Source organism: Haliotis rufescens, unplaced genomic scaffold (genome assembly GCF_023055435.1).
Source record: "Haliotis rufescens isolate VD_foot unplaced genomic scaffold, xgHalRufe1.0.p SCAF_13, whole genome shotgun sequence".
Taxonomy (NCBI): domain Eukaryota; kingdom Metazoa; phylum Mollusca; class Gastropoda; order Lepetellida; family Haliotidae; genus Haliotis; species Haliotis rufescens.
The window spans coordinates 35,091,367-35,113,859 of NW_025963813.1; the positions used below are offsets into that span (position 1 = coordinate 35,091,367).

General features: G+C 41.6%; 1 protein-coding gene across 1 annotated transcript; it reads left to right on the forward strand.

Annotated features, from left to right (window-relative positions):
* Positions 1–4,941: 4,941 nt before the first annotated feature.
* On the forward strand, positions 4,942–22,354 carry LOC124151542 (cysteine-rich venom protein Mr30-like). The gene is made up of 13 exons (XM_048394688.1): positions 4,942–4,981; positions 6,721–6,818; positions 7,776–7,946; positions 9,131–9,215; positions 10,342–10,502; positions 11,172–11,266; positions 11,905–11,984; positions 12,888–12,986; positions 13,931–14,041; positions 17,708–17,869; positions 18,677–18,820; positions 20,859–20,960; positions 21,388–22,354. The coding sequence occupies exons 1-13, from the start codon at positions 4,942–4,944 to the stop codon at positions 21,495–21,497; spliced, it is 1,458 nt and encodes a 485-aa protein (XP_048250645.1). The 3' UTR covers positions 21,498–22,354.
* The last annotated feature ends 139 nt before the right edge of the window (positions 22,355–22,493 follow it).

A 22,493-nucleotide genomic window follows, 5' to 3' on the forward strand; every position in this document is an offset into this window, starting at 1 on the left:
ATTCCGGAAAATTCCGCTCACAAAGCAGGTCCTTCGAGCAGCTCCGTCCATTGCCCTATAACGAGTAACACTTGCCAAACTCGCCAACCTGTGTCAAATGTGTTGGCTGCTTAAAGGTACACTACCGGTTTATTCGTATTTATTTATATGCAACGCCGTGTTGCCGTTCATAAATATGTACAGGGATGTCTCTATTTAGAGAGAATCTCACCGAGTATCTTTTAAGATTAAATACATCAACTCGAGTCGATGACATTTTAGAATTCCGAAGATTGCCTCGAAGTTTATGCATTTATCGACGAGTGTTTGTAAATTTTATATCGAAAGACACGATAGATGGATTCTACTTATCATCAAAAAATCATTATCGGAACTTATTCCGTTTCCGAACAGGAATTGCCAGTGTCTTGAGGGTCGGTAAATACGGTACACAGCTTCGGTAGCTGAAGGATTATTGATATAATTTGACCCTCACGTCTTTGTAACAGTGACGTCACTATGTTCATTGCAGGGATATCCCTTGGTTTTACACATTTTGGCCAAAACGATATAACCGGTATCAATCATGTTTGTGATATCGAATTCCAGATCTGTGATTGGCAATTTCAGGGCTGTGGCTTAAGATCAGATTATGACGGACTACTTTCAAAATTGTAACTTTTTTTAATCATTGATCAGTCGAATTCACCTACGTCTGTGTCGAAACATTATTAATAATGTTTTGGGTTCGTAAATCGACGTCCTTTGATATTTTCCAGTTTTTTTCCAGTTTGAATTCTCCTCATTGCCTTGATAATTCACAGAAATGGCGGAAACCGTTTTGTGGAGGGTCACACTAGGTATACATGTAAGTAGTAAGACGTCTGTGTTGTGTATTAATGCACCACTTCGATCATGGGACTGATAAACTATCCTAAGACGCTGCGATTTTAATCTGTGTAAAAAACAATTTACTGAACTCATTGTTCCCAACTTTATCTGTTTCGCTTTCGTTCGTTGGATACGTTGGACACGTTGTAGGTGAGGTGAAATGGGGTTTAACGTCGCGTCCAAGATTATTGCACTTATTGGCGACGTGCATGTACGTGTGTGTGTGTGTGGCTGCTTGTACTAGTCCGGACTGATGCCGATTTATAGTGCTAGCTCACTGAGATACCATGCCGCAGTTTAACATGAATACCCCACTCAGACACAGTATACTGACTTCGAGCCGACCAGTCCTGGTTTTAGCCCCTTAAAGCCGAGCGCCAGACAGGGTAACAACAAGTACCATATTTTAGCGTCTTTTGTTATGACGCAGCCGGGTTCCCAACGTTGAACCCCATTTCACCTCACCTCACCGTAATCTTTTGGCTGTCCGATCACGAGGTCACTGTCACTAATAATAAGTCTTTGGACCAGCATCAACACAACCTCGCAGGACTATTTGTTCCCGGACAGTTTCCCCGTTACTTTGGGTTATGGTATCTATTTCGATGACATATAGTATCTGCACATTGAACTTTTTTATTGCATAATTACATCGTTAAGTCATATTTGTATTTCCGACGACGGAAGATGGTCTGGCCACGATATGTGTTTGCTTGTGTGGCCTGTTACCCCGACGGGCTGGACCGGTGTTGGTTGTGTGTCCCTGTTTAGTTAAGCCCAGAAAGATTACTTTAAGACGCCGTGATATGACTTATATATACGCTAACTAAATACAAGGTGCGTCTTAAAGCAGTATCTATACATTCATTCATCTTTCATAAGTATTTGGGGGCACGGGTGGCCCAGTCGTCTAAGGCGCCGCGATTCGCTGTACAGAGTTGCGTCCCTTGGGCACGCCAGAAACCTATGATTGTGGGTTCGAATCCCGGTTCGCTCCGATTATGTTTCTAGGTTTGTCAGCACCATACCTGTGCTCGTGGGCTTCACCGAAGTGATAAACGTCTGAGACCCGCATCACTTCGGGCCTTCCTCCAACATTAAGCTGACCCCCCGTCATATAACTGGAATACGGTTAAAAGCGGCGTTGAACCCAACTCACTCATTAGTTGTTCGTTGTCCGCCCCGGTGTTGACATGTTCAGTCGCCCATGACGTGTAGAGAAGTGGGTATCGATGCTGGTCAAGAGCAGAATAAGTCCAACATACCCCTAGATTGTCTAAAGAGCATGGAATATGAGGTTCGGGTGGTTAAAATGTCCCAATTGGCTAATTATGTCGCACAGTACAGCAGTGGCATGGACCTTTGTTGATGCGAACACCGGGTTTCAGTGGTGATTTTCAGAAATCCAGATACATTTTACCGCAATGACAGATTTCGGTGGATAATCGAGGCATGTTATTTTCCTTGGTGAAGTGGCGACTATTTACAGACCGCTTTTATAAGATGGAATATTGCTGTCCCGGCGTAAATCAACATGCATTCGCTCAACCACGCTGCTATAGCGGTCTAAGTTTGTAGGCTAGACAATTTGGCTTCCACACCTGTCGAGGCAAACCATCTTACTTTCACTTGAATAAAACATTTACGCATAGTGTGTACGACATAAGTTCAATAAGTAATTTATATTATTTGTCCCGACTAGATCCAGAATCCAAAGTGTTGTTTGCTAGGTGTTCATTTTAATGATATATCCAGTTGTTATGCTCTTTGATTTTACGTAATCATAATTGTTTAATCGAACCGATCGAGATGATTTTGGATCATTTTTGGATCATACGTTTTTTGTTCTCAATCTCAATCCCTCAAAACCCTGTCTTTAAACGTTAGAATAAAACCACAATACTTCATAAAATGGTGAATGTGTTTGCCATATTTAATCTTAACATGTCAATCTCCAAATTACACTTTTTATCTTTTCAATTTGCTGTCTTAGACATATTCAAGATCATCTCATGGAGGGACGGTCGGGTAGCCTCGTGGTTAAAGGGTTCGCTCGTCACGCCGAAGACCCGGGTTCGATTCCCGACATGGGTACAATGTGTGTAGTCCATTTCTGGTGTCCCCCGCCGTGATATTGCTGGAATATTGCTAAAAGCGGCGTAAAACCATACTCACTCCCTCACCATCGACTGGCCTCACAAACCACCTCCCCTTCCCTCTTCTGCGTTGCCATTACATATCTCCATAGTGTGAATGCGTATAGCATCACTCGTAGTGTGTTCGGAGGAGCATTGCACTGAACAGGATCCATTGGCTTTTCTCCCACATTAAGCTGCTGGTCGTGATATAACTAGAATTTTGTTCAGCGCGGCGTTAACCCAACTCACTCACACCCTTTAACTATTAACCCAAACATGTTTTTCCCGAGTTACTGACTTACGGAAACATAGGTTATAACATACGAACCTTTTAACATACGTCAATGTTACAATTACGCCAATATATCGCCAACTCGCTCTCTCCTTGCCTTGCCCCCGCCGTGAACCTGAACACGTAACGTACGACACATGTTGACGTCGTCGTGTATACAACTCGACCAAAGGCTGTTTGAAGTTTATTTCAGACACCTGGGCATTCCTAGGCGACATGACACGTAATTAATTTCATTTTCTTCTCTACCTGTTCCACACAACAAGTCTTATTTGACCGATGGGGCATTACACTGATTCAGACAAGGTCGGGGCACGAGTAAATCAGGTCAGCTTGAAGCTCTGCCAATGACGTACATATATAATTATACCAATAACGTTCCATTTGGTTTATATAATATTTTCGTATCCGTCTGTTTATCATCTATAGGGAAGATGTAACCATGTTTGAATCTAATTAAAACTATATATTGCGGAGTCAGTGAGTTGGGTTTAACGCCGCTTTTAACAGTATTACAGTTATATCACGGCGTATCAGCTTAATGTGGGAGGAAAGCCCGAAGTGATGCAGGTCTCAGACGTTTACCACTTCGGTGAAACCCACGAGCACAGGTATGGTGCTGACAAACCTAGAAACATAATAGGGGCGAACCGGAATTCGAACCCACAATCACAGGTTTCTGGCGTGCCCAAGGGACGCAACTCTGCACAGCGAATCGCGGCGCCTTAGAAGACTGGGCCACCCGTGCCCCCTATTTATTGTAGAATATAATATAACATGTCGACGCCAGGAAACACGTAGTCTTGCTCTTTCGATGATACGCCTCACATCGAGGCAGAAGTTACTTTCATCTACCTATACGACATTATAATCTACAGAAGAAAGTGCATGCACGGACGCGCGCACGCGCGCGCGCGTCGATATATTAGTGAAATAATCTTGGACACGACGCTAAACCCCATTTCACCTCACCTCACATGGGAGTCGATATAGCACACTATCGTCAGAGAGTTGTCACTTTATCACTTTGTGTGCACGAAATGTGTTCATCAAAGTTATTCCCAGGTATTTAAATGCACACGGATTTTGAGGTCCATACACACTCTATGTCCTTTACAAGCACACATAAAAAAAAACCATTGTGTTGCAGAAAAATCAAATATTGGGGTAGCAGTGTTTTGAAAAATCACTTTCGACATTTATGTTACACCTCAATTGACATTCACACTACAGTTATGGTCGACACGACATATGATCCTGCAGTTCTACAACACTACACTGAACCAGCTCAGAGAGCAGCAGCATTATTGTTGGAGACATTCAAGTAAAAAGCTCGCTCAAATGCGACACCTTTTCTGTGCAACAACGACACTTCAAAATGTTGAAAATGCGCCCCAAACCTTTACATCTCATTAGGAAAACATCGACGTTTTCGCGTTTACAGCGTTAAGGAAGTATAACTGGATTTTGCCATTTGGGTTTACAATTATTTCACTTAAACTCACCGCTATATAGCTGAAATAATGCACTTAGCGGCGTTAAACCATCTCTCTCTCTCTCTCTCTCTCTCTCTCTCTATCTCTCTCTCTCTCTCTCTCTCTCTCTTAATGATCAAATTCTAGATTGGCCCAGACATCATTGATGTGGCAGCAACAGCCGCGGACTGCGGCCTTCACGAGTGGTAACCCAATACTTGGGCCCTGCCTCTTTAAACTGACACGCCGAAACTGATCAAATCACAAGCGCTGCTCTAAACAGAAAGGCATGCCCTGTTGAAGGTGTTTTGAATAGACATGCCTAATACATTTATCTTCTTTTTTGTATATCACAACCATTCAAATATGAAACAATATTTTGCAAATTATTACAGATTTCATTCTTTTCCAAAATGTGCTGATGTCTTTGCAAAATGTCCAACTGTCATCGATATGTATAAACGACTACTTGCGAAAAACAAGTCAATATGTATTGTCGCCTGATGCTACCTGTAAGAGCTGATTATTGGCCGAGTTTTTTTTTGTATGTAAATATATAGCGAATCTTACCCGAGTGTCTTTGACTTCAACTATATCAACACGAGTCGTGTCGTATACTTGATAGCAAAATATATTTGGATGAAACCTAGTTACCATCCCAAATCATTCTTCCAACTTTATTCAGTTTGCAAACAGGACTAATTATCGTCTTGAGTTTACAGAATACTGCTATTTGTAACTAGCCCGTGAAGAGATCACCCGTTTAATAAACATACAGCTGTATTACACATTGTGTAATACCAAAACGCGTGCTTATGTACTCTCGGAACACGTTTCACGAACAAATATTGAAAGCTCTCAACATCCCTTGGCTTATTCAACGACATTGCGTGTGGAGATGATAGATCACTAAGAGGAACTTATGCACACCTTATGCAACCTTGTTGCTAGACTGACGTCACATGGCATTTTTGCGCCGATGAAAATTCCACAAATTACGTTATCGGGTATTGAGACGTGATTGTAAACTTTGAGGTGCAAGGCCCCGTTCTACAAGGCGATCGTATTGTAGCGCAAGAGTCAGATACCACAACTATTCACTCGTTTCATAAAATTGGTAACACACGGGGGCTCGTTTAGTATTATGGCAGATATATTAGTGATGTCATTTGATTGTGACGTCATGGTAACGATGATGTCACAATGGTCTGCAAAGCATTGTGAAGCAATCTCGTTGTAGATATCTACCCTAGCATATAGCTCTTGTATGTATCAACTGAGATATCCTGTGGAAGCCTGTTATCATATATCAGGAATAAATGTACATATATCTTTGTTATATGTGACATACAAAGATTTGTATTTACGAGAAGGAATCACATAAGGGTCTAAATGTCTTCATCATATGATGTCACTCGTGACATAAACGAAGTTCAAATCATACTTCAGAAACCGCGCATACAAGAAAACAATGCCTGAGTGAAACTTGCTACCATGTTTATTTACATAGCGTGAAGAAACCTATATCTAAACATTATGGGAACAATAGCGGAACAATAGCGGGGGACACCAGAAATGGGCTTCACACATTGTACCCATGTCGGGAATCGAACCCGGGTCTTCCGCGTGACGAGGGAACACTTTAACCACTAGGCTACCCGACCGCCCCGGGAACAATGTAACTTCCAGTAAATAGGCATCGAATCAATGGATGCTGCTTGTTGAAACTATATTCCCTGCCTTGTGGCCTTATTTGCATATTTTCGGATGGCAATGCCAAGTTTATCGGATTGTTTTTTCGCATCGACAACACTGCGTTTGATTCTATTCTATGATAAAAATGAGCCTATTTGCGAAAGTTCAATCTTGCACATCGATGCCGCACCTGATGTAAGAGGTTGCCTGGGGTGTATCTTCTGCTTCATCACTATTCTGTAAATTACAGGAGATGGCCACGACAATCTTGTCTCCGACATTGTCTTTCCGGGACACAGTGGTGTACTGAATAACTCGCCCCATGACGTCACGCTCCCAAAGAAGAAAGTAGGTCGTCCAAAGCGAACACAGGTAACACAATTTATATTAATAATAATAGTCGTTAAAGGCACCTTAATTCGCATTACACTGTCGCGTCCCGTGGGAACGCCAGACACCTATGATTATGGGTTCCAATATCCCGGAATGCCCCGATTATGTATCTGGGATTGTCAGTACCGCACCATACCAGTGCTCGTGGGTTTCACCAAAGTGTAAACGTCTGAGACCTGCATCACTTCGTGTTTTCCTCCCACATTAAGCTAACACGTCGTGATATACCTTGAATGAGTGAGTGAGTATAGTTTTACGCCGCTTTCAGCAATATTCCAGCACTATCACGGCAGGGGACACCAGAAATGGGTTTCACACATTGTACCCATGTCGGGAATCGAACCCGGGTCTTAGGCGCGACGAGCGAACGCTTTGACCACAAGGGTATCTCACCGTCCTCGAATACTGTTTTACCCAACCTACCCAATCTCACATTCGTCACCACTCGCCACCTTTCCGTACCCTGCAAGAAGACTCGTCCCCCTATCGATGAATGTTATGTGCGAAAATACGACATACCAGTCAGAATGCGCGTATGATTTCGAGTTCTTCGTCAAAGAATCCCTCGGAAATAATTTTTGATTTTACATATGTCTTGCATCTAAAAATATACCCAAGACACAGTTAAATGTTTTCAATCACACCGTATAATTCCGCACCTTCCGATCTGTTTAATTTGCATCTGAAATATATATAATATATGGGGAAATATACATGAACCATTCCGCTAAGACGGAACCCGGTCGCAAAAATGAGAGGGGCACGAGTCGCTATTCGGCTTGTCCCGGAATAACACGAGTTGGTCACGAATGCCAATCACACCGACATGTTTTGTGTCATATGAACGCCGCGCTAGTGTGCTAGACACAGCGACACACTGCTGAAATCATTAAATATGTACAATGATTTTAGGACACATGCACCACGGAGTATGCCGCCATCAGAGGACATACCATGTGTCTGCAAGACAACTCGGAAGTGACGTCATACGGTGTTGCTGCGCAAGACCGGGAGGACATCGTGACTCTCCACAATGAACTGAGAGGCAGAGTAGAACCGCCCGCTACTGATCTTGGAAAACTTGTAAGAATCCGTTATGCTTGATAGTGTTCTGATTGGTTAGCTTTTGGAATTGAATAGCCATTGAGCAGCGAAGTAATACGATTATATATTTTCAGTGAAATGAGTGGTTTATTCCCGAGGGTGGCATTGACGCAATCCTACAAACTCCCTCCACAAGCGAGAGAGAAATTACAGTGCATGTTGATGTCAAAAATAAATTGGAGTAAATATAACCTGATTTCTTAAAAAAATTCAAATTAAATAGCATACATGCGTTAAGTGTATAAATTTGATAAAGCTTTGGATTCTGATATTACTGTACCGTGAGGTGCATTTAGCGTGTATCTATACATCTTCTCTGTGTTTGGTTTGTTTGTGTGTTGTACAATGCCGCACTCAGCAATATTCCAGCTATATGACGGCGGTCTAATAATCGAGTCTGAACCAGACAATCCAGTGATTGATATCACGAGAATCGATGTAGGTAATTAAGAAACGATGACATGCATCAACCAAGTCAGCGAGCCTGACCACCCGATCCCGTTAGTCGCCTCTTACGTCAAACATAGTGGCCCCCTACGACAAGGATGGGTTGCTGAAGACCTATTCTAACCCGGATCTTCGAGGGTCTCTTTTTTGTGAAATTGTTATATGTCAATGTGTAATAAATTCAAAGCTTTTAGTTTCCTGGAAACATCTTGTGATACTGTTGAAAAAATATCAATATGAAATATCTTCTCCATCAGTTATTAAAGACACAATCCGTTTTACGCAAGACCCATGCATCTGACACATTCCAGTCTTCACATTAGATTTATAATTTTATAGATTTTCGGCAGTAGTTCTTCAATTGTTTGTCGTGATTTTGTTGCGTGGGTTTGGCAAATAACCATTAACACACTTTTGCGTTGTTGTGAACATACGAAACGTCTACGCAAGCGCTTATCGATGATCGATTATCTACCGAAACAGATTCCAATCTTCGCATTAGATTTATAATTTTATAGATTTTCGGCAGTAGTTCTTCAATTGTTTGTCATGATTTTGTTGCGTGGGTTTTGCAAATAACCATTAACACACGAAATGTCTACACCAGCGCTTATCGATTATCGATTATCTACCGAAACAGATTCCAGTCTGCTTGTATTCATGTATACTATTTGTTATGATACATGAGGTTTACAGTATCGTGTACTCTACTACAGGTCTGGGATTCCAAGCTGGCAGCTGTGTCGGAAAAATGGGCGCGGCAGTGCAAGATGGAACACGACAACATGAAAAGCATACCCGGTATATTCCTCCTCAATTCGGGGTGCACGGGTGGCCCAGTCGTCTAATGCGCCGCGATTCGCTGTGCAGAGTTGCGTCCCCTGGACGCGCCAGAAACGTATGATTGTGGGTTCGAATCCCGGGTCGCCCCAATTATGTTTCTAGGTTTGTCAGCACCATACCCGTGCTCGTGGGTGGTAAACGTCTGAGACCTGCATCACTTCGAGCTTTCCTCCCACATTAAGCTGACACGCCGCGATATAACTGGACTATTGTTAAAAGCGGCGTTAACACAACTCACTCACTCCTCCTCAATTCCATAAACATCACAAGCAATGAATGTGTCATCCACAGAGCGAATCTCGCCCGTGAGTCTCTTGATATCAAATATATCAACAATAGTCGATAAAAGTTTATAAATCCGAGGCGTTTAATTACTGACGAGTGCTGACTATTTGAAATCAAAAGACACTCGGGAGAGATTCTGTCCTCTTAAATCCTTCTTCCGACGTGTTCAGTCTCTGACAGTATTGGCCAGTGCAAAAGGGTACAGCTCACCAGCTCCAGTGATGAGGTGATTGTGACGTCATTTGATTGTGACGTCATGGTAATGATGACGCCTATGAACAGCCCGAATACATGACAAACATGTGTTTATATTCTCGAAAGCTGGCACCCGTGCTAAGGAATGTGCTTTTAGTAATGGAATGTTTCTTTCGCATTTATTTAGATTCTTATATGTTGTCAATTAGCCAAGGGGGTTCGTCTAATCATGAACACCTCGAACTTTAGCCATCGAGTGAGTGAGTGAGTGAGTTGGGTTTTACCCCGCTTTTAACAGTATTCCAGTTAAATCGCGGCGTGTCAGCTTAATGTGTGAGGAAAGCCCGAAATGATGCAGGTCTGAGACGTTTACCACTTCGGTGAAACCCACGAGCACGGGTATGGTGCTGATAAGCCTAGAAACATTATCGGGGCGAACCTGGATTAGAACCCAAGGGACGCAACTCTGCACAGGGAATCGCGGGGCCTCAGACGACTGGGCCCCCCGTGCCCCCCTGTTACCATGGGCTGCAATAGAACAAGATGTGTTTTGTGATATTGTTTGTTAAATAAATCGACAGAAGTGCATTTGACTTTTTTTCAGAATATGGACTTGAGGTTGGACAAAACATTGCAGGAGGGTATTTGAACTGGCGGACCGCCATTATGGCGTGGTATAACGAAGTAAGCTTGTATCGATTTGGCCAGAACCCGAATGGCTACTTGGGCAGAGATGGATGGAAAAAGATCGGGCACTACACACAGGTACAATTTTGCATGTGTTCACATACTTAAATGGGTCGGGTACAAATGAAACTTGTACGTGAAATTCCGTATTGTACATCTGCACTCGCTAGACTGGGCGAGAAACGTCTTTCCATCGGACATACTGGTTTTAACGCCAGTACTTAATGTCATATATATCTGTTTCTTTTGTTCGTTTGTTGTTTAACGCCGCACTCAGCAATATTCAAGCTACATGACGGCGGTCTGTAAATAAGCGAGTCTTGACCAGACAATCCAGTGGTCAATCATCAGCATCGATTCACGCAATTTGGACGCGATGACATGCATCAACCAAGACGCATCCGGCCATCCGATCCCGTTCGTCGCCTCTTACGACAAGCATAGTCGCCTTTTACAGCAAGCATGATATTTGCACCAGTGCACATTATTTTTTATAAAATTAACAAGCGGTGGTGCTTAACGTTTTTCGTTGTGTCTATAACAACAATTTAAAAAAAACTGACACACCCGTTTCTTATACTTACATTTCATGGAGACAACTTTACATCAATCGTGAACTGAAGATTCTTATTGCTAGCAGAACGGGAACCAGGTTTCCCTCTCTATGCCAGTTAAATGTACGTTGTTATGATACTTAGTGTGTATTCTCTTTTACAATAGTATTTAACCACATTTTGTTTTCTACAGATTGTTCAGAACGTCACGTTCCTAATAGGATGTGGCTATGCCCATTGCCCCAACACGAAATTTGGAAGATACTACGTTTGCAATTATGGATCAGGGTGAGACAACTCTGTTTTGCCTTAATGAAAGGGAAAGGGAGGTGGCGGCGTGACTGGGCCAACGTAACGACGTCGGGCCAACGTAACAACGTCGACGCCGGAAAATATTTTGTCTCTAATATAATGTCGATATAGATTCCAGAGGGTGTGAATTACAAAATAGTGATGACAAGTTTATGAATGGATCACTGAAAATCAGGGATGACACTGGTGTTGGAGAAAATGACAAGCATGTCCTATACAAGCAAGCCGTAGACCGTTGTCACCTTAGTGAAGGTGGGGTGAATTAGGGTTTGACGGTGCGCTCAATATTATTGAGATAGAGCAACGTGCCGTTTGATATACGCCGCAGTTTAACATGAATACCCCACTCAGACACAGTATACTGATTCCGAGTCTGATACTGATACTGTTTTACCCATTTAATGCCGAGCCCCAGGCAGGGAAACAACAAGTACCATATTTTAACGTCTTTTGGTGTGACGCGACGGGAATCGAACCACCGTCAATATCGCATAAATTAAAGACTGGCTGGTTACAGAAAGAATTCCATGTCCGCGTTGTTTGCCAAATCCCGTTGTGATTTTCAACAATTCTGTTCCTCAGACTTTACAGTCTTATACAAATTTCTTTCTCAGCCAAAACCGAATTTCCAAGCCTTACACGAGAGGAACAAGATGCAGTTCCTGTCCAAACACTTGTAAGGATGGACTTTGTGGTAAGTCATCTATTGTCTGAAAAAACAAGTTTGGATATTTTGTTATTTTTTACAGTTTCAGTTTTAAAATGTTGCGTAAAACCCAAGGGAAAAGGTAATGAACACATTCGTTATTTGATATATTTTCAAATACACGTTATGAACGAGTAACCTGCAACATTTGCAAACCAAAGTCCAGGACCATATTTCACACAACGTACAGGTATTCCCTTGGTATATCGGGCTTATTAAGCGTCGATCCTGTTCCACTGATGCAATGCACATTTGAAGTCGAAATTGGTGTTAAATGTACCTAGACCCACGGTAGTCGTTACACATGTGTAGTGAGTGTGTGTTACCAAGCCATAATATACGGTGGCCCATAAGGGACATGGAGTCTGTTTTTCCATATTTTGATATTTCACTTACTTTTATCGTAACCTTTTGCAAATTTACACGATTTGTCATACAAATATGTGATAAATCATGTGTAAAGAAGATATTGAATCGCTGAAAAGAGAAACGAAAATGTCAAATACTAAAATGAAAATGTCAAAAACAAAAACGAAAATGTCAAAAACTAAAACGAAAATGTCAAAAACTATTGATAATATTTACACCGCGGTGAAAACTATTTACACAGCGTTAAAAATAGTTGTCTGTGGTTTCATTTTAGTTTTTGACATTTTCGTTTTTGTTTTTGACATTTGTATTTTATTTTTTGAGTTTCGCTTCATATTTCAGCGACTCAATAGCTACTTGAAAGTACATTTTCAATGTTTTCGGTTGTTTTTACACATTTGTATGACAAATTGTGTTGATTTGCAAAAGGTTACGATAAATGTAAGCGAAACATCAAAATATTGAAAAACACACTCCATGTCCCTTATGGGCCACCGTAATAATAGATGCACACTGTTTCAGACTGCGGAGGGAAGGCTTGTTTCAATGGAGGATATTTAGACACAAACACATGTACTTGCACGTGTCAGCAGCCGTACTCGGGCCCAACGTGCCAGCAGTGTAAGTTCAGTCAAGTCGATTCCCTCTTGTTGAGAACTAATCATACAATCTAACCAGTTGAACTAACACCCACAACGTGTTACAGGGGCAGTGTGGCCCAGTCGTCTAAGGCGCCGCGATTCGCTGTGCAGAGTTGCGTCCCTTGGGCACGCCAGAAGCCTAATAAGTATGATTGTGGGTTCGAATCCCAGTTCGCCCCGATTATGTTTCTAGGTTTGTCAGCACCATACCTGTGCTCGTGGGTTTCACCGAAGTGGTAAACGTCTGAGACCTGCATCATTTCGGGCTTTCCTCCCACATTAAGCTGACACGCCGTGATATAACTGGAATATTGTTAAAAGCGGCGTTAATCCCAACCCACTCACTCACAACGTGTTAAGGCCGTGTCACTTTGACAGTGACCAAGAACAAAACAGGACACACCCCTCTGGCCTTGATTAACTTAGGCTTAAACTGCTAACGTAATTTCGGGTCTATTAAAAACAAATCATTTTGACCATTTAAGGCCTTACCACACAAGAAACCTGTTCATTCAAAGTGTATCGACACCAATGACATCGCACGATTAACAGACCTCGTTATGAAGGAACGATTATTACAGATAATGTAATTTGATGTAGGTATATAAAACGTTCCCAACGCTAATCGTTCGCGGTGTCGGTACTAAAACGGGGTCACTTAAGATATAAGTTATATTGTAGTGTGTGTACCCATGTGAGATCCGGGGTAGAATTGGTCTTCAACAGTCTTTGCTTGCTGTAAGGTCGACTATGCTTGTCGTAAGAGGCGACTAACGGGATCGGATGGTCAGGCTCTCTGACTTGGTTGATGCATGTCATCGTATCCCAATTGCGTTGGTCGATGCTCATGATATCAATAACTGGATTGTCTGGTCCAGACTCGATTGGCATATTTTTTTATTAATTTATTAATTGTGCTTGCAGTGAACTGTCCACCGAAAGATTCGTTTTACTGTGGGCGTAGCCTAGTCCCAAAGGATTGCAGGACATATTACAACGTACCCCAACTGTGCCCCTACATGTGTGGGATATGTGGTAAGTCATGTTGGTATATTGGTATATAATGACTGAGGTTTCCCCTATTCATACGAAATTGTTTGGTAAATCTATACAACTATTGTAATATAACTCTCGCGTGATTGCATTTGGGATATCAACCCATGCTTGCCGTTAAAGGTGACTATGCTTGTCGTAAAAGGTGACTAACGTGATCGGGTGGTCAGGCTCGCTGACTTGGTTGATGCATGTCATGGATCCCCATTGCGTGGATCGATGCTCGTGATATCAATCACTGGATTGGCACAGACTCGATTATTTACAGACAGCCGTCATATAGCTGGAATATTGCTGAGTGCGGCGTTAAACAACAAACCAGCCAACCATTTGGGATATCTGGGGTTGGGGGGGGGGGGGGGGGGGGGGGGGTTGTTAATTGCATCATAACGATTGAATGGCGATCACTTGTTTACACGTCATCCACATTCCACGCTGCTAGTGACGAAACCGGGTTAAATTTATGAGAACATTTCAACTATAGAATACCTCCACATGAAAGATCTAAAACAGATATGTTGTCAGCTAAGTAATACGCTTAAAAGGGACCCAACACCCCCGATCCATATTTTGCGTTGACATGTCTTACTGAACAACATGTATTATGGCCGTACCACATAAACACCATCAACAGACACCCTATTGTCTGACCCTAAATGCGTCTCACCTATCCCTTAAACGTCCAACTTCGACGATGAAACACGCTGACTTTGTAAATGAAGCGACAAAACCCTTTCCATATCCAATGATTACTTGAAAGTGGGTCATTTGACCACTTCGACCCGGCCCATTCCAAAACCCACAGGTTACCTATCTAATGCGCTGATTGGTTCTTGAAGATGAGCCTGGGCTCGATCCGGGCGTGGTCGCTGCTGGTTGGATGGCCGGGAGTCACGTGTTCTTTCTGTACCAACAGACGCACGTGCGGAGGGTGTATTGCTGGGTGCCGTGTTAGGCAACCAACAAACAGTTGCATGTGTTCTGGAAATTGTGTGAGTGGCCTGTAGAACAGGACAAGCTTACCCTTGGGACACCAATGTAATCCCTAATTTCAATGATCTTTTCATTTACTTTTCACCGCTATTTTGCCTTGTACGGCCTTTGGAATCTGTTTGGCAGACAATCGACGTGTTGTAAGGACATGTGCCCCGTATGAAATATAAGCATCACTTCGATCGTTGCAATTTGATGACGTCTTGTTGCCAGACTGACACGGTGTTTTAACCGAGCCTATTCACTAAATGTTTTATTTATAAGTAAAGTAATAAATCAAAAACATCACAAACTACTACAATTTAGTTACCAAATGTCCCCGTATATGCACAAACACGCAGATATATTTAAGTGATATATGTCGTTACTCAGTCTTAAAAATACATCAATACCCAATTCCTCACACGTGTGTTAAGTGCAGGCTCCGTGTGTCCCAACTACACATGGTCACCATGCCAGAAAACACCAAGGCAACGCATTGTTTGTAATTTAGGTTTGGCGGTTTTTTTTCAGAATCAAATAGAAATAACCCGCACATATCAGTAAATTAAAGGTATGCGTTTTAGCGTCATGTATTCTTCTTGCGGCAGTTTCAACAGTGGTCGGCAGATCAGTAAGCTTACACATTGATAAGAAATCCCAATGTGCTTCAGGAGCGACCACAATGCCATCACTGAGTATTTGTCTTTATAAGGACCCCTCTAAAATGCAAAACACAGTGTTTAGCCGCAGTTAACTAAGACAGTCACGTTTTTTTGTTCACCCACCTCGAATTTGTGTATAACGACGGGCACAGACACAACGTTTATTTACTACTTTTTGTACAGTCATCGCCAGTGACAGATAGCAATAGCAGGGCCATGACGTAGTTACCCCAATATACTGGAACGGGACGGTATCTCATTTATTCCAGCTATATGACCGCGGTCTGTAAATAATCGAGTTTGGACCAGACAATCCAGTGATTGACATCATGAGCATCGATCCACGCAATTGACATGCATCAACCAAGTCAGAGAGCCTGACCACCCGATCCCGTTAGTCGCATCTTTCTCGAGCCAAATTAAGGCGGCCGACATATTGTTAATGGTGTGAAATAGTATGTTTACTAAGCATGCGTTGCAGTTGTCATTAATCATAAACCAATAGGTTGGTTACAATAGATACTGATTACAACAGACGGATAAAACGTGTACAAATAACGTCCAGCGATAAGGCTTACGAGTAACGGTACAATAACAACATTTATACAAAATATGATAGTACAGTAAACTACGGTTATAACGAACTCCAAGGGACCACTAATTTAAGTTCGTAAGAACCGTAGTTTGTTATATGCATATATAGAGGATTTGTACAACAAATGGTCGGGACTAAAAATAAGTTCGTTATATCGGTCAGTTCGTTATAAGCGTGTTCGTTATAAACGTACTTTACTGTATATACTTTAGGTAATTTATATATCAGTGATCAGTTCGTGTACATACTGTGCAGCTAGCCAGCTACCGTCCTCGGGTTGCTACACCTTCTTGTCGGACGGCCCACGTGGATACGTGATCTGTTGTATTAACACCCAATACAAATATAGAAAACTTGTGAAGTGAACCAGATACAGTCACGGAGTAGACATCTGGCGTGTTATTCAGGGATGATCGTGCGACATTACAGAAGGTATAGTGTCTCTTATACTTTCATCCAAAAGTCGCCGTAACATTACGGTATTAACCAGCACTACAATATAAGTGGTATAAAACGTTACGAAGGACGTAAAAAACTCTATGTCCCCCGAGTGATCATGCTACAAGTAATTTATCTTACCGACGTGTTTTAATATGAGATTGTAAAAGAATTAAAACAAATTCCAAACTGACTCGAAAATAGCTTTCTGTTTTTCCTTTGAAGCAGGGTATAAGGGATTTATTCTGCCTCTCAGAAATCCACGTGCAGTCTGACTTGCTCGTGGTGGGGTATAAGAGATTTGTTCCCCCGCTAAGCAATTTTTCCCCTCCAAGGCGGGATACATAGTATTTTATCAGGATTACGTGGACCAATCAGATCTCATTATTCTGACATGGAGGCTTGATAAGCGGAAATGTCCACATCTCGCGTGCGCAAGATCAGTGAAAAAGCTCATTTTTAAAACGCAAACAATCACATGGACGAAGAAGATGTTTTACTATGAATGAAGGTCCATTTTATTTTGAACAATGTTATTTTCCAGAAAACGGTAATCTCTTCCTAAGAGTAATTGTGTTATTAAACACAAATCCCAGTTGGCCCTGATTATGGTTCTAGGTTTGCCCGCACCATACCCCGTGTCGTGGGTTTCTTTAAAGTTTTAATCGACCAGCATCATACTAAAAGTTCCGAAATAAACGAAATACTGTTCAATGCGGCGTTACACCAAACTCACCCACGCACAATTCTATGCTGTAAATTTTCTATATGGTATGTACATTATGTGTTATTTCTCTCTCCATTATCTCGATATCGTTTAAGCTGATGTCACATTGAGCTTCTTTGGGCACTCTCCCGAAGTACAGATAATTCAATAATTTTATATATTGTATTCACTCATGAATTATGCGTCAACATCCCACTTTGTACCATGCATACACGTTACTTACTTCAAACTACAACTGTGTCATATTTTAGGATCACCTTCCTCAAATACCACAGCTGCTTCAGCAGCAGCTGTCCGCATCACTCCGTCGGACCAAGCATCCCCAGTGCAACCAACAGCTGTAGTACAGCCATCTTCAGGGGAATTCACCTCAGCGTTTGGCTGTGTCTACGCAGGAAACAGAGCATCTAAAGGTAAACGGAAAATCAATTATCCATGACTGTATGAGTCTTTTATGTCCATATTTACTTGGTTACGGAGAGTGATTTCAGTCGTCAAAACAAAATGTTTAACATTTGCTGTTATAATTGTTTTTGTTTTAAATCGGACGGTTTAATATAAAAGAAATGAAGAAATATGAATCTACATACTGACGTACTTTGAAGTTTTATTCATTGTTAACATTAGGTGACGAATGTTGAGAATAAAAGAAAAACAAGCCATCTTTTTTTGCCGATATTGTCTATCGTTCCCAAGTCAAATGCAAGATTGCGCACGTACATAGATGTACTTGTGATATCACCCTACTCCAGATATATAACGGCGGTCTGTAAATAAGCAAGACTGAGTAAAGTGTTTGAGTGAATCGCCCATTTATTATGTTATGCCAAATGATTTGTATTGTCTACTTAATCACCGATACCTTGAATAACCTCTATCTACATTTATTGAGAACATTAGTCAGTAGCGCATTGCGCACACAGACTGGTTTATATATAACAAGATCAATTTTTTTTCAACGGGATATAATGTAGGCTGCGTCAAGTTGTGTTGTCCATCAACTATCTTATTGCTAGTTAACGTGAGCAATATAGAAAATTTCTCCAGTAATGTTAGTTGTATCGTTTCTACTACTCTATCAGTTCAGAAAGACGAGCGCTTTTAAAACCGGTTTATAAACGATTTGATTCGACATAACGACTCGTGTCATGCTTTTCCTTAACAGTATCTCCTTGTAGTAAACCTGTCTAAATAATGTCTTCCAACCACGTCTGTTCCAGCGGAGTGTCGAGAGTATGGGGACGATGGTAACGATATGTCGCTGTGTGCCAGTATGGGCGGGAGTCAGATCACTTGTGATCACTGCCAGCAGTTCTACAACATCAAGACAGACTACTGCCCCGTAATGTGTGGGCTCTGTGATGGTTAGTGCTTGTATCAATCTAGCCTTACTTACATGTGAAAATCCTTTCAGTATGTTTTTAACCGTTGCGGAAAAGTATTCTTCCGTAAGTTCCCAGCAGCAGACCCACATAGCTGACAAGTTGGAGAAGTAAACGGGTTGGTCGCCACAAGTTACAAGATTACCCCTTAGGTAAATTGAGGTCCACTCCATACACTGCCAAAATACTAGTACAGGCAGCACTTCAACAGTTTACACTTGTCTACCAAAATGATTGAGGTACCACAGTGAGCAGCAGGAATGGCTTACACATTGGTGAGGTGAGGTGAAATTGATTATTGCACTCATTTAGCGACGTGCATGTACGTGTGTGTGTGTGTGTGTGGCTGCTTGTACTAGTCTGGACTGATGCCGATTTATAGTGCTAGCTCACTGATATACCATGCCGCAGTTTAACATGAATACCCCACTCAGACACAGTATACTGACTCCGTGCCGACCAGTCCTTGTTCTAGCCCCTTAATGCAGAGCGCAAGACAGGGTAACAACAAGTACCATCTTTTAACGTCTTTTGGTATGACACGGTCTGGGATGGAACCCCGGACCTTCCGCTCTCCGGGCGGACGCTCTACCAGTAGACCACGGAGGCGGTCCGCTTTCACATTGAACTCATATAGGGGAATCGAACCCGGGCTTCGGCGTTAAGAGAGAATTTCGAGACCAAGGCTTGCCGGGTAACACATACATACGCAATTTATGGTCACATTAGAATATTAAAAACCTCAAAACCCCATGTATCCCGACTGATCCTGCTACAACGAATTTATCTAATCTACATGTTTTAATGACATTATAAAAGAATTAAAACAAATTTAAAATTGATAGAAAACAACTTGTGCTGTCTTGTGGCTTTCATTGACTCGGAAAAAGGGTGCGGAATTTTGCATCGAAGCGGGTAAAAGGGATTTATCTACCTCTTAGAAATCCACGTGCAGCCTGTCTTGTTCGTGGTGGGGTATAAGGGATTTATTCACCCGCTGAGAAAATGATTTCTTTCCAAGGCGGGTACATAGTATATTATCAAGATCACGTGGACCAATCAGATCTCATCATTCTTTGTTACGGGTCTGGTGGTGAATGTTATTCTACATGGGCATAAATACTGGTTCACATCATTTGACATAGAACAGCAGAATAAGTATGTGTTTATCATTAGAGTTGTAAACAAAAAACAAATATGTGTTGTCAGATAATTAAATCGAGATGCGATTTTAAAAGATAAATATATAAATGACTGGAACCAAGAACAGCTGCATCTGATGTCGTTTGTATCAACGACTGATGTGTTGAATAATATCTACGTGACCGTGAGCAACACATCCTCGTGCTGCAGGACAGACAAATACACAGATGTTGCACTTCGCCTTCGAGAACTGGATACTTGATTTCAAAATTGCATATTTGAGAAAATGAGGCATGCCATACGATAGGAGCTTAATATGTTATTAGGGAACATGATACAACGATTGATCATGAGTATAGTGATGAAATACTATATTTATCTGACAACAAAAAGTATATATATTATTGGAGTGATATAACCATTTATCCCGAACTAATTTCAGACAGAAAATACTTAAGAGATAGAACATTAGGTTTTCTCGTCAAATTATTTTGTTACATGTTTTATTTTTAATTCACTCGTTCAGGTACAACTGTTTAATAACACATTGTGTAATAACATCAGGTGGTGACGGGAATGTGTCATCAGCTGGTCATTCGAATAGGGATGTCAGTAGCCATGTCAAACAGTTCACAAGGCTTCTAGGCGGATTATCAAGTCCCGACAACTACAGTCTTAATGACAAGTCGTGGCGTGTAATTCAAAACGTTAAGTCTGCCTTTATAAGATCAGTACGCAAGTTCAAAACGAATATATTTGATTTTTCTTGTCAACCTGCATAACAACCCTTCCATTGACGTGAAAAGTTGACATTTTCACTCTAGAGATAAACATGTGACTCATACTAGACTTACGTTATGTAAAATGTGACTTTCAGCACCATGCGGGGGAAAGGAATGTTTGAATGGTGGACGTTTGGATACAGACACGTGCAAATGCACATGCAAAACGCCATATGCCGGAACGACATGCCAGACTGGTAATATATTCAACAATCTCTACATTGTTATATCGTAAAGAGCTAAATGTGTAAATTCGAAATAATGTTTAAAATTGTTGAATTTAATGATCAATGAACAACAAGATTGTAAATACGGCCTTATGCTTTTCAAATAAGATCTCTTCCATGTCTTTTCGGTGGAATAAGATGAAGATTATATCAAGAAAAACGCATCATTATAGGATATTTACAGGATCATCGTTATATTTCATTTTCCTGTTAGAGCCTTACACTATTAGAGATATGCCAACATAAAAGAGGAACTAGGCTTACAATGTTACAGCGTTATATTTGAGTGTTGGTTACTGCACATTCATGCGGGAGCCTTTTGGCTCTAAGAAAACGAAAAACGGTAACATCATTTGAAGAACATCCTGAGTCATTCATATGAAACCTTCTGTTACAGCCAACTGCCCAGCAAAGGACCCGTTTCACTGCACCCTCTACCGGCTGTCCTACTGCCAACTGTACGTCAACGTACCGTCTGAATGTCCCTTTCTGTGTGGTATTTGCTGAGATGTTTAGTACGAGTGAACTTCAGAATGAGGCACGGCATGGCTGGGTGTTTACATCGTCGTCTCAACAACACATGCTCTGATGGTCGGTCAAAACGCATGATGTGTTGCAAAACGTGTCTTAGGTAATATTTGTGGCAACATATTTTTGTTAGAAACTCATTGCTAGAACTCATCACTTGAGCTAGAGATGAAATGGATCCACAATGTTTGGATTTTTACAGATTTTCAATATACGTTTCGTGTCGGAAAATATTGATATAAATGTGGCAGATGGTTTTATGTAATCTTATCCTTCAAGATAGTTGGGGTTTTTAAATGTTGTCTGAGCATTTGATAGCAATCAATGTTTGTTTGTACTTTTATGTGTCGTTTTGTGTGCAGCATGTGCACTCCATCACTGACTATCAGCTGATTTCAGTCGTTTATTCATATTTCGCACAGACGACGATCTCTTTCTTGTGTATCGATGTCGTAGACGCCACCGCCTTACTTACTCAACGTCCTGCGGACATATCCTTGGGCAGTAGTTCTGGACAATGGTAGCTAATGTCCAGTGAACTAGAATAGTCAGTACAAGGAATTAATGTCAAAGGACAACTCACTACAATTGATCATTATCCTACACGAGGAACTAATGTCCAGTCAGTGTCCAGCACAAATTGTCCTATCAGTGTCGAGTACACAATGTTCTTTCAGCGTCTGGTACACAATGTCCTATCATCGTGCTGTACACGAAGTCCTAACAGCGTACACCATACAATGTCCTATCGGTGTACACCATGTCCTATCAGTGTCGAGTACACCATGTTCTATCGGTGTGGAGTACACCATGGCCTTGTCCTATCAGTGTCGAATACACCATGTTCTATCAGCGTCCAGTATGCAATGTTCTATCAGTGTCGAGTACACAATGTCCTTACAGCGTCCAGTATTCAATGTCCTATCAGTGTCGAATACACAATGTCCTTACAGCTTCCAGTACACAATGTCCTAT